Source organism: Numenius arquata, chromosome Z (genome assembly GCF_964106895.1).
Source record: "Numenius arquata chromosome Z, bNumArq3.hap1.1, whole genome shotgun sequence".
In the NCBI taxonomy this organism is placed as follows: Eukaryota; Metazoa; Chordata; class Aves; order Charadriiformes; family Scolopacidae; genus Numenius; species Numenius arquata.
The window spans coordinates 28975274-28995583 of record NC_133616.1 but is presented as its reverse complement, the minus strand read 5'-3'; the positions used below and the strand labels follow the sequence as shown (position 1 = coordinate 28995583).

The 20310-nt window shown below is 39.5% G+C and overlaps 1 protein-coding gene across 1 annotated transcript in view; it reads right to left on the bottom strand.

Moving 5' to 3' along the window:
* Positions 1 to 20310, bottom strand: part of PGM5 (phosphoglucomutase 5) — a 73569-nt gene that overhangs the window by 36747 nt on the left and 16512 nt on the right. Inside the window, exons 5-6 of the mRNA XM_074165765.1 lie at positions 19003 to 19193; positions 17958 to 18112 (exon numbers count right to left, since the gene is read on the bottom strand). Of these exons, the coding sequence (XP_074021866.1) occupies positions 17958 to 18112; positions 19003 to 19193 (346 nt within the window). The remainder of the gene's footprint in view (positions 1 to 17957; positions 18113 to 19002; positions 19194 to 20310) is intronic.

Genomic DNA, 20310 nt, shown 5'->3' with positions numbered 1-20310 from the left:
AATGCTACAAGCGCCTTGTGCAACGCACCCAAGAGAGACAAAAAGAGAGTTTCGAAGTATTCGAGACACTCTAAAAAAATAGTGGTAAACTAATGTGTGTCCCAATCCCAACAGGCAACTTTCTGATTCAATCCCAGGGGGTAAAAGTAAATTCATGTGCCTAACTTGCTGAGCGAGGGGAGCACTGCAGAACTGGAACGCGTTTCTATGTAAGCAGGCCGACAGCTGCAGCGCAGCTCTGCTTCAGATCTCTGAGAAAGGGCTGCAGAATGCCTCTGCCTCTGCCCTGCTCTTCAGGGAGTACGTGGTCAAAGTAAAAATAGCCAGCACGGCTCCTTGCTGAGTCTGCCTTTGCCTTCAAAACTAATGTGATAATCCTGTCCGCTACTGGCAGGAGGTGTAAGGATTCTTTTTATGGATGCTGTACTTTACCCTAGTTTCCCTAATTTGCTGTGGAGTGAGGTGTCACTGATGCAGAACTCACTGGTGAACAGAGACAGTAAATGCACCTTTAACAAACATACAAAGCAGACGGCACGCAAAGCTGGAATTTTTCACCCCATATTTGCGGGTGCCACAAGTAGGTTATTGTCGCAGTGATCAAGATATGAAATTACTGCCAATGTTAAAACTATCAATAGCATGCAAGCTAGACATGTATTACTGCATTTTTGAGATTGTTACCATCCCCAATTTGTGGGCACTACGAGGCATTAAAGAATCTGTTTCTGACAAGTTCAATCACTTTTAAGAAGTTGCATCGGAGGAGACTTCATTCACAGGCTTAGGTTTTAAGGCCTTGAATACAGCTTTGGCTCATAAATTCCTCTCTCAGGTCTGATGATAACACAGAGTCCAAGCAATGAAATTCCATGGGAGAAAAAAGTTCTCTGAAGACCTAAGTCCTTCACTCAATTTAATTGAAGTTTGCATATATGGAAACAACTCTCCTTCTTTTCAAGGAAATAAAGCATTAAAAGATCCCACCATGAAGAACTGCACTTTATCAAAAACCTCTCCTTCAGATAGGAAACTGGCCAATGAGCCTACGATATCTATTTCTGCTCAGCCATATCATGGTATGAACAGTGCTGTCAGCATGAAAGCACTGGAGTTCAGAATACAGAACACACAATTCTTTGCAGTCTCCAGAAAAAAAAAAAAATTAAATCCTCCCTGTCAGCATTTAAAAAAACCTCAGCACTTTGCAGATTTTAGCATGGAGCAGATGTTCAGAAATGAACACAACTGCACGATGCTAGACTTTTGCACAATAATAATAAAACACTGATTTAGTGGTATTTTCTATGAGTAGAGCTACTAAGAAGCACTTTCTTGAAATTTCTTTTAACATTGGAATTCTCCTGTAAAAATGACACTAGTAGGTCAAGAGAAAAAAAAAATTCTTCCTGCCTTTTTTTTTAAAGAAAAAATAATTTAATCGTATTAATCGTAATGAGAAACCTTAATTCCAGAAGCAGTATTTGCACTCTTATCACAGGCAGTGGAACCAGATCCTATGTGAATCCACATCTAACTGCTAGAAATTATTCTCAGTTACTTTTTACTAGGAATCAGTTGAGTGTAAAATTCTGTTTCCAAACTATTAATAATTTTACCCATTTGAACTCCTCACACGGCCAACAATTCTCTTGTCTTTCTCTCCCATTGTATGATACGAGTCAGAATGAATCCACCGTGTTTAAAACTAACCCGCACTGTCAACCTGAATGCCTGTAGCTGGACTGAGTTTGCTAAGAGCAAGAGTTTATTCTAAGTACAGTACTTATACTAGTGTCCTTTTCTGCTGAGTGTGAGGGAAAACACAGACACGATAGGATGAAAAGAAACAGGAGGGACCAGGAACAAGTCTGTAGCATTTCTCAGGTGCAACTCCACAAAATTTGCAGTCCAAATTTTTGTGGGAATAGAGGGCTAGAGCAATTTAAGTCCTACTGGACACTCACAAACTTTCGGCAGCTGTGATAGTGCCAATGACAGTAAAACATACGCCATAGTGTACAACTGAGGTTACAGGTCCAGGGATCTCTAACCTCACAGAGAAGAAGCTATCTGTTAAGCAGGAAGGAGTCTGGTCCCATTAAGTGTGACACTGTGCCCCCTTTGCTAGCACAAACACACAGCCGGTGGGACTCTAGACAGCATCTCTGCAGTGCTCTGTATTGTGCCACATAGACATTTGGGCTTATTCAGGCTTCGATGAAAAACACTGCACCGTGTGAAGTAGGCATGATTCAGGCTTTGCTGAATTACTACACTGTACTTGCCTTACACTGTATTCCTGGAGCAGTGTCCAGAATGTTCACATGCTTTATTCAGTTTCAAACTGCAGTACTGCCTGTGGACATGCAACCCAGTCTTCTGAGTTGTGTTCCTCCAACCCTTTCCACTTCCACGTCTTTTCAGCCCTCCTCCAGCAGGCCACCCATGCTGAGATTTATGAAGAGAAGCAACCTAGGAGGCTTGTGCTAGGGGATGCTGACTCAGTCACAGCACAACTTCAATTTCTCCTTTACAGGACAAGTGTTTTATGAAAGGGCTCAGAGCCAAAAAGCAATGAGAATAGTACATAATAAAATGGGGGGAAAGATAAAACACTGAAGTCACAGAAGAACTAGTGCTTTTGCGCAAAATTTTTTTTTCTATATTCTATATTCATTTTATTTAATAAACTGTTACAAAAGGCTTTTCCATCCAAATCTCTGGGGGTTCTCATGAGTTCGGTAGTTAACTATGTTCAAGTATTTTGCTGAACTGGTGCCAAGAGGCAAAAGTCAAGTAATTTGCTTTATTGATTATTAAAAGCCTATTATAAAGCAAGACTACTACAAAGTAAGACCTATTTCCAAGAAATGTGATAACAAATCTAGTACCTTGCAGACAGAAAAACTGCTCCTTATAAAGAGAAAAAAAAAAATGATGCCAAGGTGGATAGGTCTGTGTAAATAAAGATAAGTTGGAAGGTTTATTTTTTTAAAGGGAGGGAAGAAGTAATTTCAATGTGCAAAAATGGATGTGTTCATTCTCTTGCTTCTGATTTCTCCTCATTGTGTACATCTACATAGAAAAACAGGATGCTGTGGACACACCCTATAAAGAAGCCCAGAGATTCTTTAGTGTAACTAAAGCCAGCTGAGATTTTTGTCCTCAGTTTGTCACAAATTGCAGCTGAGACACTTCCAAAGCTCACAGGAGCAAGGCCAGTTTGTCAGATCCACATGGGGGGACCAAATCACTTAGAAGAAACAGTTACTGAATGTTAAGAAGTTCTTTTTCTTCTCTATGTCTCTGCACATATGGATTCAACTCACTTACGGTGACTTTCTTGCAGTCTCCCAAGTCACAGGGTGATGTTTAAAAGATCCTCAAGATAGGTGGTTAAATAAGAAGCAGGTAAAACAGCTCTCCTTAAATTGGGGCATGAGAGCATGCACAGGAGGAACTCAGTAGACACCTTGCCTATTTTATCTCAGGTATTGGGATACTCTTAGGCATGCTAAAGTGTTGCCAAGACTCTCACTCATTCATTAGTAAGAAACTTTTACTGTGCTGGATAATCCATCTGAAGAATTTCCAAAAAGATATTGCCAGGCTTTTACAACTCTTTCCAGTGAAACAATAAATTGACTTATCTGGTACAACTAAAAAAGTGCTCTGAAAACATATGACATGCGGAGCTTGATTCATCCTGCATTTGATGGTGGCTGTAAGGATAGAAAAGGAAGGGTCTGACGGGTTAGTTTAAGCTGCAGTTAAGTATTATTATGATCAACTCACAAGGACATTCTACAAACACTTCATTCCAGTGAGTTACAAGAACTTACTACTGAGTGATACCCACCACAAAGACTATTTTTTGCAAAGGAGCAAAGTAAGATTTAAACTGGATGAGGAGCACACAGCTCACAGACTAGTAACAATGTCAGTAAGATCCTAGAATTGGCAAAGGCAAGCATGAATCAGGGCTCTTAAGCATTTCTAGATGATGGAAGAAAGAGCAAAAGAAACCATGTCTGTACAGAGCTTTGACAGTAAGAGAGCTCTAGGTGTACATGATGGGGAGCTGATTCATTTGAACAAGACGCAGTAATCTTGTTCAAATGTTAGTTTATTAACTTGTAATATTTAAATTTTATATTTATTAACTTAATGTAATCAAGTTACAGATCTATCGCCTCACAGTAGGCCTCCTGAGAACATATACACTCATATGATTCAAGACCACAATTTCTTGTGTTCCCAAAGAACTATCTCAGCAAGATTCAGGTAACTAGGAGGGGTGTAGAACTAGCTCTTAATTCTGGAAGACTCAAGAACCAAGAGCTGGTGTGGACCAGTGCACAAGAGCTGACAACCAATGCTGTCTGGCCCACAGAGGTGCTATCCTTACGATCACATCATGCCTAGTCTTCCCTAAGAAATTAATCTTCACATGGGAAGAAAGATAATGAGAAAAATATCACACTGGAAGATTGCAGAGGTAAAACAATCCAGCAGACTACCCCAGCAGTGAGTGATCAGCGAGTCAGGAGCAGCTGCTAAACAACTTGATTCTCCAATTTACAAATAGATCTATGACTAAGCTTATTTCCTAACACAACCCAGCAGTAAGTGTACGGAGACATTTGCTCTATCTGTATTAATCCTTTCTGGAATCACAGAAAGATTCTGTAGGCCAGTCAAACCACCTGTAATGACTGCACATTGGCATTAAGTAAGGAGGCTCTCTAGCACCCTACAGGAGACATACTGTGAGTCTACCTGCCAGAGGAACAGTAACTGTGGAAAAAGAGACTGGGAGTGGTACCTTTAGCATGCCACCTGGGAGTCTATCTGTAGATAGGGTTCTGTCAATCTTGGGCAAAGGGGAAGCAAATTTTGCCACAGCATTGTGGTGTTTGGCAAGGGAAAATAGCTAAAGTGTGGGGTTGCTCTCTCACTCTTGCTAGATGGAAAGTACACAGTAAAAGTTAAAAAGGAAATGCGGAAAACTTGAAGAAAATGGAAACAAGGAGCAAACAACAGTCAGGGCACTGAAAATCCCTTAAACAATATGAATTACAGTGATTATGGACGTCTCTTAACCTAGACTACCTATGATGATTAGTCATGTTTATGGCATTTCAACAGAAGGACATACTGGAGAACCAGAAAGATATTGCTGAACTTTGGTAGTTAGAGATGAAAATAAATATCTTCTAGATCACACACAGACAGACCACAAGTTCCCATGGTGCTGTAATTCTACACATACCACACCTGAAATTCACACTACCAAACAAAATAAACAAAAAAGAGCAATTCCTAAAGGAAATTTACAGGCTGTGGCCTAGTCCACACTGAAACATTTTGACATGATGCTGTTTTAGTGGTAATAAATGCTACTTGAACAGCAAAACCCTAATGAGCTTCATCAACAACAAAGCCCATACTTCTCAGAAACTCAAATGGGTGATATAACTGATATAAGTGATGAAAACATGAAAATTCTCACTGGTCTCCCAGTAAAATCAACTAGGGTAAAAACCTATTTATGCATTACAGTCACAAGCTATATATATAGGAAATTACTCTTCTTCTCTTTAATAAACACACATACCCCATATATAATACGCAAGTTCATGAAAATGCCATCACTGCCTTTGAACGGTACATTTCCAGGAACTCAAATTTACCAGTTTGAAAACTTCTAACAAAGATTATTACAGCAACTAATGTTGTTTTCAACTGTTTCTCTTGGTTACAAATGTATTGGAAAGCTTTGCACAAGATGCAGTCTGCGCAACTCTTTCTTATTATGGGTTTGTTTTCTTCAGCATGTGGGATGCTAACAGGTGTACTCATCATAATGTTCCACACCAAATGCTGTTCTCATGTTGCTTGAGTCATCAGTTCGAGATTCAAATCCAAAATGCATAACTTCGCACCCTCTTTTGCAAATGTTTCAAGAGTCATCTCCCAAAGGAAGTATAACATTCAGGACAGAGTGCCTGTGACTCCCTGACTTGTGAAAACTTCATTGTCCCCTTCACACAAGCTCTAATAGAATGACTAGAAACAGCTGTTGACATATACAGTATCTAGATATGGCTGTGCTAAAAGTAAGGATAAAGCAAGAGACAAAAGCTGCTTTGCTAAGGACAACTAGCAAACACAAGCGTTTCTATGAGTATACAATGAAGGAGAGATGTGCTTTGGCAGCAACATACCCCAACAGAATTTCGTCTTTCACATAATAAAACCAGCTGGCACAGTGCTCAGAGTCCCTGTGAGGTGAAATTAAAATCAATCATAGAATATTGCAAGTTGGAAGGAACCCATAGGGATCATCGGGTCCAACTCCCATCCTCCTCGCAAGACAACTGAAAACTAAACCATATGATTAAGAGCACTGTCCAGATGCCCCTTAAACTCTGACAGGCTTGGTGCCATGACCAGTTCCCTGGAGAGCCTGTTCCAGTGACAAATTGCACACATATGTACTGCAGATCCTCACAGAATCTGAGGTTTGATTGCAGAGTTCATAGTACAAGTGAAGAGAAGTCCAACCATCTGGCAACCATGTGGCCACGCTCTCCAGATGTACTGCAGTAATCCCTAAGGTTATTCATGCCCTTCCTGGCTGAGACACAAGAATCACTTTTCATTACTATTTCAGCATTCATATATCTATAGAGTGAGTTAACTCCTCCTTGTCAGTAAATTAACGGACGAAGGAAATTGATAGCGATCAGATATGATGACTTCTAGCACTTCTCAGTGAACTTTTACAAAACAAATATAGTTTCTTTAAAGATTTCAAGCTTGATATAGCCTCCAAATTCTGCCATGGGTCAGCAGCAGAAAGATTATGCCTTATTCTAGGAAAGATACTGTCCACTGTTTTTATGACTGCAGGTGACTGTATTAGACAGTCTGTGTCTGTCCCATTCCCAACAGCATGGCCTATGACTAGTTAAGCTCTAAGAGCAAAGGCAGGTTTTTTGGTATATACATCCAGAAAAACAGCTGTCACTGCTACACTGCAGTATGGTGTATTAACAGCCTGCCTTGTTACTGGCTTCTTGAATAAGGCAGATAGGAGGACTATCTTCTTAATGCATGAAAGAGCAGAAAGAAACAAAAAGACTCAGGTGGCTTAAAGCAACACTGTCCCTAGAAAAATAAATTCACCTACCAATATAAGACACACCTGAGCACAAAATGACACAAATGCATTTCAGTAGTGGACTTTGTCCCATTAAGGATTTGGCAAAAGCTTAATATTTAGTGGAACAATGAAATGTCAGAAGGCTCTGTAATGCATGCATACTATGGGGAAAAAAACCACAAAGCTTGAAAAGGAACAACCAACACTCAGAGCTTCCACTCCTCTCCACTCTCAAACAGGGACATTTTCTGTTCGAGCCTTGAGTTACCCACGGTCACCGCTGCATACAAAACCTGTAAGTTTTCCAGCAATAAAAGTGGTCTATGAAGGCAGGTTTTGTAAGTTCTCTTATTCTAGAGAAACTGTCAGGGAGATTTTATTACACTGGAAAAGAGAAGAGATGTAATAAATGGAGAAAAGAGAAGAGATATTATCCTTACAACCTTCTGCAGATACTTACTGAAGTGAGCCTCAGCAATGTCATCACCAATGGTTGGCAAGACTTGTGGTCTTTTACAGGAAAGGTAATAATCCTATGAACTAAGTACAGGGAAAAGACTCTGCAGTAACTGAGGAGTACACGTGGCGAATAATCATTAGCCTTTTTAGGCCTGTTACAGTGAGGTCAGTGGTTCAAAGGTGCTGTTCCTATGCTCATTGACCAAGATGCAAAACAGATGTGAATATAACCACAACATGTGGCACCAAACTCTGTATTGACAGCGATTCAAATTGGGGTTTTGATACTCTGAATTGTCTGAATAATAGAGAAACAACAGCTTTAGGTACGTATCAGAAGTTACTAGTAGATTCCACAGCCTCTTCTTCACCTCCCAGGTACTGTAATACTACATCCATCCTCTCACACAGAATCAGTAGGATAGCTCAGAAAATAATCAGGAAAAAAAGCAGTGCAGTGTCTCCAGCTGGATAACTCTTTGGTTTAGAAGAATCTAAAAAAGTAAATGATTTAAGGCAACACCAAGGTTTTCTATACATCACCTTGCTGTTAATCATGGTAACTACAAGACCGCAAGAGTTCAGGCAAGCTCAATAGTCAGTCTTGGTAGCACGAGGACTTTCCAGCAAAGGCCTCATCATAGGCCCATAGCATTATAAAATAATTCAGATTGGAAGTGACTATAGGAGATCTCTAGTCCTTCATCCTGACCAAAGCAAGATCAGCTATGAGATAAGACAAGGTTGCTCATGGCTTTATCCAGTTGAACACTGAACAACTTCCTCGTTTCAAATCAGTATCGCTGCCTCTTGCCCTCCCACCCTCCCAGCTGTGAAGTGCTCTATCTTCTGGACAGCCTCTCTGTAGGTACAGGTGGCTGCTGTTAGGTCCCAACAAAGCCATCCTTCCCCAGGCTGAAAAAAAACAGTTCCCCAGCCTCTCCTCATACGGCCTGTGCACCAGCACCCATCTGTCTTGGTGATCCTATGCTGAACTTGCTCCGGTTTATTGATGTCTTTCCTGTGCTGGGGATCCCCAGACCAGACACAGTATCTGAAAGTGGTTTCACAAGTGCTGCACAGAGAAGAATAATCATTTCTCTCCCTCTCTGGCCCATCCTTTTATTCATACAGCCCAGGGTGCTGATTCTGATTCCAGGGCACGCAGCTGGCCCTTGCTCAGCTCACTGCCCACCACGGCCCCAAGTGGTCTCTGCAGAGCTGCTCCTCAGCTCCTCTGTCCCCAGCCCACACCACTGCAGCGCTCTGCTGTTTTAGGGGCAGGACTCACCATTTGTCCTTGCTGAATTTCAACAGGTTGCTGTCCATCCATTCCTCCCAGCTGTTCAGACTCCCCTGACCAGCAGCTCTGCCTCCAGCATACCAACAGGTACCACCCCCAATTTGGTGTCATCTGCAAGCTTGGTTAGAGTGACCTCCGTTCCCTCCTACAGACCACTGATAAAGATGTTAAATGGGACAGGTCACAGAATAGACCCTTGCAGTACCCGACTTCTTACCAGCTCATTAACCAATGGTCCTTGAGCCTGACCACCAAACCTATCCAGTTGTCCACTCATCCAAATCATAAAGTCCTGAGTTAGATACAAGAATATTGTGAGGCACAGCATCAAAAGCCTTACTAAAATAGAAGTAAATGACATCTGCTGCCTAACCTCATCAACAGATTCAATTTTTTTATCACCCAGGCAATCAGGTTGGTTAAACATGATTTATTCAAGTAGCTCCCTAATGAGGCCATTTAGATTTGGACTTCCTTCCTCACGCTAGTTCTGCTTTTTCTCTCTTACAAAATGTTCTGTGGATTTTAGTGAGTGAGAATTAGTAAGTGCTCTGTGAGATTGTGATACTTGGCTGGGAAGAAAGAAAGCAGTTTCACAACTTTATGATAGAGTTCATAGAAATAGAGAAAATTTAAAAGGAAGAAGAAACTATACTACGCCATAGAAATAAACTGTTACTACAGAATCACAGAACTGAGGTTGAGGTTGGAAAGATCTTAGGTCCCCCACAAAAGGAAATGGAATACGATGTTTCTACTCCTCCAAAATTATTTGACAATTCAAGTTACTACGACTTAGAATAAGATCTGTTCTAGTGGGACTCTCAAACTTCTTCAAATAAATACCTTGGCTCTACCGCAGTCTTACAGAGATCTTCCTCAAAACACCTAGAATGTGAAGAACAATTTCTTGTCTTTTTAATCTGCAAACAACCTATGTAACTTAGCACACGATTATTCCTTAGTACACATAAGAAGTAGAATTTTAAACACACTGTTTTGAAATTCTGTGCCAGCAAGGTTTTCTTTGAAATCAGCAGGAAGACTACTCCAGGAGGGTCACCCGTGTACAAAAAATCCTTTGATGGGAGAGGCTGCTTCTGGGCTGACACCAGCTGTGCTGCCCAGCACAACCAAAACATGTTCAGACATGCTAATCCACGTGGGAGCCTTTCTAGGTTGAAGCCCAAAATAAGACTGCATAAGCCCTTGAAAGAAAAGGGGCCTTTATTTTAAATGTTCTTTTAGTAGTCAAAAAGTCTTCTGTAACCAGCTTGCTGTAAACTTCCTCAGATTGTTTTATGTAAAATGCTGTTGGACCTTTTTAATCAGGACATTTGTAGGAATTCCTGTTGTTTAGTCACAGCCGCAGATGGAGCACTAAGAAAACTGTGGACCTTCTGTTACCTAACATTTGTCTATTGCACAGTGCAAGGCCTGCTCACAACATTTTGCAAAAAGTTTATTCAGGTAGTTTTTCACATGTGGCATATTAAGACCAGACAAAAGTCAGTTCATGAGAACTGCAAATAAATATATTTCTTAATAAGAGTCAATCAAGCTTACAGAATATACTTATGTCCCACCAAGCACTAAATCTTGCTGTTTCTAATTTTGGTGGACAAACTGACCTCACGTACCGTCAAAGCTTAAGCTGGAAACAGAGCACCACATAGTTTTTAATTCATCTTTTCCTTCTAAATGAAGAGAGCTTTCAGTACACCTTTCTGCACTCAGTCCTGAAAGTTGCACATGGCACAATGAACTTGCTCATTTTAGGCTCAGCAGCCATAGCTGTCCACTCCAGGCACGGGCCAGAGTGCAAGTGACTATGAATGAGTGTGAAAGTTGTATGTTGTGTAAGGCTGCTCTGCAGCCTGTCATTCTTAATAGGGATGGGCTGCCTTCAGGCTCAGAACCAGCAAGTGAATCCCTCTTGGACTCAAAAACTAAGTTGTGTGCCAAGTAAAAGGAAGTAAGCCACAGGACTTCCAAATCTCTCTTACCATTCAGCCATAAAGGACAAGACGGAGTTTTCTACTGATATTTCACAGGACACCATCTCTGCCCTTTTTTTCCCCAGCAATGAAATGTAGCCACTGAAGAACACAAGATGCAGTATCAATTCACTCTCACATGGGAAGTTCAAAAGTATCCCATACATTGAGAGAGGTTCGTTCCCATCTTTGGCTGAGAAAGTATCTGAGAGTCTGACTGCTGCTGTCCCAAAAAGTGTTAAGAATAAACACCCCCACATTCATCCAAAATGTGACCTGCCATGACCACAGTGGTCAGCATGTTTTCACCAGTGCAGGCTAGGATAATGAAACACTGGATGGCGAAGAATACAGCGGGCTTGCAACAGTGAAATACACCACACTGTACTAAAGCATACCAAATCCAGCATCAAAGAAAATACAAAGAAGAGGAAGACATCTCTTTAAAGATATTCTTCAAAATATTTGCAATGATAAATCACCTCCACTGCTTAAAAAATATTCAGATATGTGCTAAAAAAATAGCACAACAGCTAGATTACAAGCACATTGTAGAAATATAACTAAGAGGCACAGCTAATGAAAGGACATGAATGCCTTGTAATGACAGTTGTTTTTTTTTCTCCACAAAGCTTTTTAAACATATCATATCTGTGTAAAAAAAACATTTAGCTGCGTAACATATTTGAAAGCTGGTACAGAAAAACTACCATCCTTTACTAGATATAAAAGTATACCAAGGACATATATGTTTATTTTTAATATTGCAATGTTCTTTTAAAAATTACAAATTCTGAAGAAATTTTTAACAACAGCGCTCAAGAACTTTGTATTATGTTTCAAACATGTTAAATTATGTTCATGAAGGTTTTATGCAGTTGTCCTTCTGCAGCATTCCAGAAAAGAACTTGTCCTTCTGCTCTATCTAATTTAAAAACTGCTTGAATGTGACATGGACTCATTTTGACAGAGGTGTCTTAAAAAATTCACAGCAAGCCTATTCCAGATAAGACGAAGTGAGACTGACTTATCCTACTGAAGGAAGATAAAAAAGAGCGAGGTCACAACTGGCATAACTTGAACAAATCACAGTCAGAGTGAATGCAGTATCAACTGTGTAGAAAGATGTATTTATATCTTGGAGACGTCTTTATGTTGGAAGAATCTTTTACAACTCAACAGTAAAGGACATTCACGTAGAGAAACACACAGAGCCTATCCTGCCTTTGGCACAAACTTCATTAAAACAGATGATCAACAATACAGAAGAAAAGCAGATAGTTGAAAAGAAACAATAAGCTACAGATTCACAAGAAAAGACAGACAAAAATCCATGCGATATTTGTAAATTAAGAATTCAAGGAAATAATCACAAAGGCACTAGTGGACTGTGGTGTGCTGTCCTCCATGGCCAGAGTTTCTTTAATTGCTACTGCTTATTAAACAGTGATAAAAGGCCCTGCCTGTTAGTTCATCCAAAAATGTTTTTCAGTGTTGCAGAGGAAAGACTAAGCTTTACAGGAAGAAGGAGCAGAAGCACTTACATTGGGCAATACACCACTCAACAAAACCATACAGGAAGGGTCCAGTGCTTCAAGATGAAATCAGGTCTTCTTGGGTTTGTATTCCCTTGTTGAGACCTCGGTTTAGACCACTGACTCCCAGCAACACCGTCCTTGCTGGTACCAGGCCCTGTGTACCACCTGCAGAGGAACAGTCAGCCCTTTTTTCTTCACCTTCCCATCCACTTATGTCAATTGTTGTGCATTGCTTGACTTTGACACAGCACAGTATGCACTAGCTCGTTATTCAAGCTTCATTATGCCCTTGTGGTTTCTTTCTACTATAACTGCATTGTAAATGGCACGGAGAAATGTTTATTATTTGTTAGTAGAGATAATTTGCTTCTCTAGTGCTTCCAGGTAGGAGAGATACAAGCAAACTGATCTAAGCTGAGAACGAAGAGAGGACCTCTTCTTGCGTAATTCCTACCAGCCAGCCAATTCCTTCTTTGTTTCCTAATTCTCTCAATGAGGTAGAAACACCTGGAGCAGTGCTCCTCTCTACACAGTAAGAGAGAGGAACTCACCTGATAAAAATGAGTAAGCAGAAATTCAGACTTTGCCATAACTGGGAAGCTTTGCTAGATAGCTGGGCAAAATAATTGTAAGAAGACAGTTAGCTGAATTAATACTTTTCATCCTATCTTTGTGTTCTTCATTGCTGCTCATAACATTTGGGGCTCCTGTCCAAAAGAAACAAGCCAAGATTCCTGTTGTGCTTCAGAAGAAATGAACCCCACTCTAAACCAGCACTGTCAATTTAAGAGTTTCTTGCTGCCAGGGTCAGCCTCCCTTCTGCACCCAAGGCAGCTTGTTTAGGGCTCATCACGTCTCTGCCCTTCACTGCATGAAGGCATTTCTTTAAACACGTCAGAACAGTCACTGTCACTGCAGGCTCCCTTGAAACCTGCCTCTAGCTGGCCAGATAGTGAATGGATAATCAGCAGACAGGGCACCCATGTGTCAAAGCTGGAATAAACGATGGGCTACCAGCTGTAAAGTGACAGTGCTGCCTGGTAACGTGCTTAGCTTTGCTCAGGGTAAGGATAATCAGAGCACCTACATGCTGTTGCAATGGCCTGGCTGTAGAAACAAGGTATTAGATAATGCTAGTCACAGCAGAATTCTCTAAAAAAACCTCTTTTCCCGTACCAACTTGACTGCTATTTTCCATACCCATTCGGCTTCATAATTCCTACAGAATAATAATTCCTACTCACCCTTGTGATTCTCATTTTGTATACAGTTAGCTAACATCTCAGTATTTAATTTCCTTTCCTGTTATGCAGGCATCAGATAAATCAGAATACAAGGATATGAAAAAGAATAGTCTGTTGAACAGGGTACACAGTCCTTCGCATTCCCCACAAGAAAAAGAACACCAACCTAAGGGTATGTATTGCCAGAGAATTGAAGTCTGGGGACGTACTGCCACAATCCTGTTGATGTTGGAGCATATTAAAGCAGATGTTTCCTGTCAAGTGTTACACTCTCCCTACAGTGCATACTAGCATATTCAAGGAGTCACTTCAAGCAAACACATGTAGATGCTAAACATCTTAAGTGAATTCTTTTGTAACCCACTGCTCCATTTGTTAATGCTGTATTCCTAAGCAAAATTTAAGTCCTCTGGTTTATTGCTTCCTTCTGTTTAATAATGCACTGTGAATAACTACTAAATAACACATGATCATCATGCACACAAGTGAACAAAGCATCAGATTTTCAAAATCCTTTCTTTCAGATACTAAGTATGACCTTTTTTATAGCTAAGGAAAAGCTCTAGTAGCTACGGACATCAAAACATGCATGTCTAGTACAATGACTTAGGCTTAACTGTGGCCACGCAATATGGACGCACCATAAGAAGAGGTGGTTTTTCTTTGGTCTCTAGCATAGACTTCAGGAGAGAGGCCCATGACCTCAGAAGACAGTAGCCAAGTGGACAAGCATTGATCCAATTCCCTCACGTGACAGCTACTCTTATTACCAAGGTCCAGAAGCAGGCCAGAAGAGACAGTTGGGTACACTACAATAAGAAGATTCACTTTGCAGACACACACGCAATTGCACCTTTCCGACAACAGCGGCGCTCTGAGGACCAAAGAAGTGCTGTTAGAGAGACATTGTGATGACACCATCAGATACAATGAAGCATGCCTAGCAGAAGCAGAATGTATCTTTCTCTCACCCTAAAAAATTAAGGAATGTTCACATGCAAGATCCTTTTGACCATCATTATCTTTGTTTCCCTACTCCGGTAACCACCATTGGGAAAAGATTTCCAAGCATTTTAGTTTCTTATGGAGTAGTGACAGTATTATTAAATCCCAGTTAGATGTGCCTGAAGTTAGCATTTCCTGACTTCTAAGGAAGATTGAAACCTATCAAGTAGAACACAAGTTCCATTTCTTTTCCTAGATGCTAGTTCTGCTATCCTACTGCACCTAACATTACAAATGTTGCCATTTCCTTGTCAATCATCTTTATTTTAATGGCTTCTCAATTTCTAGTGCTAAAACAACAAAATACAGTAAATAAGGAATATCAGCACTCGACAGCACAACATAAATATTTTTAACTGTCTATTAAGTGGGCCCTCTCCCCTTTGTTAATCAAGTCTTGTTCTTACCCTTGCCCATACTATTACATGATGTAGACAACAGTTGGCTCTGAACGTGCTTTTCCTTTATTTATTTCTTCTAATTCACGAACAAAAAGACTTTTCAAAGTATTTTTAAACAACCATTTCCATGGAACTGAATGGTACTGAACACGCATTAAAGGCCAAATCATGACTAACTCAAGCTATCATACTTCAAGAATAAATCTAGCAAGATAAGTAGGACAAGTCTAGGAAACCCATGGAGGTAGACTGGTATGAGTAAGAACAAAACTTACCGCTTAATCTTTGTAAATAAGAAGGTCTGCTATGCATCTGCTATCTCAAATGGAATAAAAGCTAATCTGAATGAATGACAATCTAGATGTAAGAAAAATATTTAAGTAATTAAGGGACCTGTTTTAGATGTTGTATGGGTGTACATAGCAGGGTTCCCAGCAGGGGGGCTGCAGGTATCAGACATCACATTCTGGAAGAGAAAGGAATTCCCTTTCTATTGCAGAAGAACAGACTGAGGTTTTAGAATTTTAATATTAGGCCTTATACTGGTGTGCTAATTCATCACAGAATTGCTTAATCTTGTTTTTTTTCTTTTTGCCTCATTGTGCTAGGAATATTCTTGTTCTTCCAAAAGGCTTTTTTTTTTTTTTTTTGCAGGTTGGCTAGTTAGTCCATGGGAATGGAATCATGAATGCCTTACACATATTCTTTTACACTCACTGTTTCACTGTAAGATTTTGCTGACACTACTGGAACTGTCCCTTATGTTTATAGACACATGAAACTGGAATTCAGTTCAACATGAAACCTATACTGAGAATCAACCTCTCTGGTATCCACTCCTTCAAGCAATATAATGGATTTCAAACAATGACATTCTACTATTTTACTGGAAAATTCCTCTTACAGAGAACCATCTTTCTTGGAAGCTCATCAGTTCCTTATGGTGGGCCTCACTGGAAATCCTAGAAGGCTTGATGGCTCAACAATTCATGCAGTGAACCTCTAAGGAACTTGTTTTTTATACTGTGATCCAATCCATGTGGCTAGCTAGTATATAGGAAAAGAGAATTGCTTATGATGAATGTGATTTCAGGGCTACGCTGGGCTCTTCAGTGAGTGAATCTGAATTCAGCACTGGCACTCATAAACTAAGCAGATAATAGAATTTTGGCCATCAAAGCATGAGAATCTCTAGGCAAGATTATGGCATTTTGACAGAAAATTAAAATTCAGGTACTTGGGATTGTCATGCGTGTAAATGAGTTACAAAACAAAACAAAACTGAGCACCTTTGAAAACATGTAAAATCTAAAAACATGTAGAATTTAAATCTTCCAAAAAACAAAGACAACACAAAATGAAAGGGAGAAAAAAAATCAAATGCCCTAGATACAGACAGCAAACTCTGTAATAATAAATATTTGTAAGAATGGCTGGGAAAATATTTACATCCTTCCATCATTATCAATTGCACAGTTTTATTTAATAGTCAGACTTAGCTCCACAGAACTAAATAAGGCAGTAATCACCATCAGGCGATCTGTGCTCCAGAAGGTCAAGTAAACATAATTCAAATAGTCCTAGTGTTATTGAAGGGGACTTCAGTACATTCATACTTTCTGACCTATTTACCGAACTTTAAGAAAGAAGACAAACATATTTAAATATCACTGTTTCTTCAAGTCTTAGAGGAATGCAGGTGTCCCAGTTTGTATATCCAAATGAATCTCTATTTTTGTATTTCACTATCATAGCAACTTTCACTTAAACAATGAGATTTTTGGATCTCTAAACACAATAAAAAAATTACAGCAAACCCTTACCTAACCGTATTTCCTTAAACTAGAACAAGCACCTACAAGTAAGGAATATTTCCCACTGTCCATCATTAGAGGAAGCTGCTAGCTCTGAATTTAGTAACTTTTATAAATTTCCTGAATAGGGAAGCACACTAATATCCTTGCTTTTCAAAGAGCAATCAATCTTTTCATACAAGCAACATTTCACTTTAAAATTACTGTTTCCTGATCAGACACATTTAATAGGGGCAGCAGATCATTCCTGTTTTAGTAAAGCTATGCAATCAGATCAACACTGAAACACAGTCATCTGAGGGAATGCTCTTTCCACACAGAATATATAACACAATAACATTTGGTTTAATCCCTTTATGCTGATATTTACAGAACACTTAGGTAGGCCTGGCTGAGACTTGGTCAAAATTCAGCTGCTAACACAGGATGCACATTCAGCAAATCTTTTAAGAGCAGATTTGACTTGTCAGAAATAGCTTAGGTATAGTTTTAACCTGCCTTGGAACTGAGAATGGATTTCATGACTTCTTGCAGTTCCTTCTGGGACATTTTCTGTCATAACAGATTATATACTTCAAGTGCTTAAAATAAGAGGGGGGATTTGTTTGGATTTTTTTTAATGCCTGTTTAGTACTGAATTAGTGCTTTATCTGTTTTAAACTTCCGTGACTTTTACAAGAAGGGCTGCTAGATTAGGCTGTAAACCATTATTTACTAAGAAAAAGAGTGAAGTTATTTTGAAAAGGAATTACCAGTCAAGTGTTTGTACTCTTAAAAAGATTAAACCTATTTATTTCTTTTCTAGGCTGACTTAAACTATTTTCATCCAAGTAAAGGTTGGTAAAATCAGTCTAGATAAGATCAAAATATCATTGAAACTAGTTAAAACAATGAAGCATATAAAGATTGTGAAAATTAGAAGCTCTTATTAAAAGATTTCACAATTTTGGAACTGCTAAGGAGTACAAAACAGGGAAATAAGTAATGTAATGACCAAGGTGATACAAATAAATGTTTAATCTTACTTGTCAAGGGCTGTGCTGGTAGGCATGCTCCTACCAAATCCTCGGACACCCATCTGACAGAAGTATGGAATGCAAGACAGATTGGCAGCAATTATAGCCAATGAATCTGACGCGTTAACAAAGAAACCATTTTGGCCAAGGATCATGTAGCGGTCCTGGAGAAGACAAAAAATTCAAAAAAACATCTTAAATCCTATGTTTTGATAATTTCTTTTATTAGATCCACTGTAGATGGAGGGAGGGAAAGAACAGGCTTTGGGCATCCCTCTTCAGGCAGAATAATTTATTGGCATCATCCTGGCAGGCTTATAATCTCACTGTCACACCATCACTCCCTCCAGCCTTGCAAATCGCAGTTCCAGATCAGTCCATAGCAGCTTCAGCCTCCTACATGCTACTTCAGTAAGTCCGTTTGTGCCAGGGAATGCTTGTGTAGGAGAATCTTTTTGCCTGTGACACACACTATGCAGTGAGTAGGAGGGTGTTTTACGTTTACGGACATCAGAAAACTTCTTCAGAACCTTTTCATCTTTCTCCCACCCTGTCAGGACAGAAAGCTGTTTCTGTAATACTTTGCTGTTTGTAATGTTGATAATATGACATTAAAAAAAATTTAAACAAACAGAAATTATGATCCAGTGCTTTATTTAGCTAAAAAATCCCTCAGTTTACAATGTTAACCAACAAGGACTTAACTTAGTTACTACTTACTGTGACAAGTCCATTTCATCTACATATGCTGTCTCTTCCTATCGAGGGAATAAGAGTGTTACACCAGTACAAGATAAAAACACCCTAATATTTAAAGAATTCTCATTCTGGATCCAAATCCTGCTCGATTTGCAGTCATCTGCAGAGACAAATTGCAACATATGTGTCTGATTTATGGGTTGCAAATGCTGTCATCTGTACCTGAAAGTAATATCCTTTCTGCTTTGAGGGCTCACTGAATGAAAAGCAAATAAATTATACTTACATGTCCCATATCTGACCCCAGACAGAACAACAACTATGGTGAAACCTCCAGACAGATCAAAATACTTACTCCGTCAGCATCAAAAGCAGCTCCAAATCCATACTCTCCGCCTCTCATAGCCTCCAGCAAGGCAGTTGCATATGTTAAATTGGGATCAGGAGGCTGTCCACCAAAATCCTCCAGAGGAATACAGTTTATGGCAGAATTTGCAGGAGCTCCCAATTCATCACACAGGATTCTTCTCACATAAGGTCCCATAACTGCAAAAACAGAAATCTGCCATGCAATCACAAAAGCCTATGCTTGACATTCAAATTTTTCACAGCACCATGAAGACTTGATACAAAACATACTCTCGACAATTCTATACGTCTGTCCTAGCAAAAAAATCCAAACTATTACTTCACAGAGGAGTATGTGATTGTCCCCTGCTAAGCAATAAATTGCCAATTCAACACTAAAACACAGTTCCCTACTAGTGGAACTAAAAAAATAATTGCTGAATGGTGAAAGATGCAGATTTTATTTACCCATTATTAAGTTAAGAGACTACCATGCACATAGAGGGTTTTTCCTCACTATAATAAAAATCAGATGCTATTCTATGTGTTCTGGAATGCAAACAACAGTTTAACACATAATAGCAAGGAAAGTAAACAGTAGGGGAATGCATGGGAAATTAAACTTACCTCAACATTCCAATTCATATTAAAATTATAACAGGTTTGTCCGCCAAAGAACTTTACCACATCTTAGTTACTACCATGTAGATAAGAGATAAAAACTTTCTCAAAAACTAACTCCAAAATAACTTCTTTATTTTGTTGAAGATATGGCCAAGTAAGACCCCAGATCATGCTACTACGTATGTCACAATTATTATATGCAATGCTGTGGGGTGTCCAGATTCATCTTGGAGCAGCATTTTATTTCACCTAAAATTCCACATTAATGTCTTGGGCCTTTTCTTTCTGTCATAATAGGAATTTCCCATCCTAATTTCAACCACTGAGTGAAAGTGTAGATAGTTCTATCATTTAACCAATGAATTTTCATTTTAAACAACTATAAGGAATGTTTTCTAAGTATTAATAGCAAATTTCTATAATTTCAGTCCAGAAATAAAAGGATCCTGAATACATATGCACCTTGAAATGCAGTCATTATCAAACTGTCCAGAACATTGTTCAACCCTGCAATCAAATCTTTTGCTTCTATGGAGAAACCGCAGTGTTTGTTGTGTATGAAATCTACACTTGTGCATTGGGAGGCTGAGCGGACACTCACAACGGACTGAGCTCTGCATCCCTGAGGCAGGTGTGAACAGGTCACTCAGAGGTAAAAAATTCATGAGTGATTCTCAGTTTCTCATGCTCT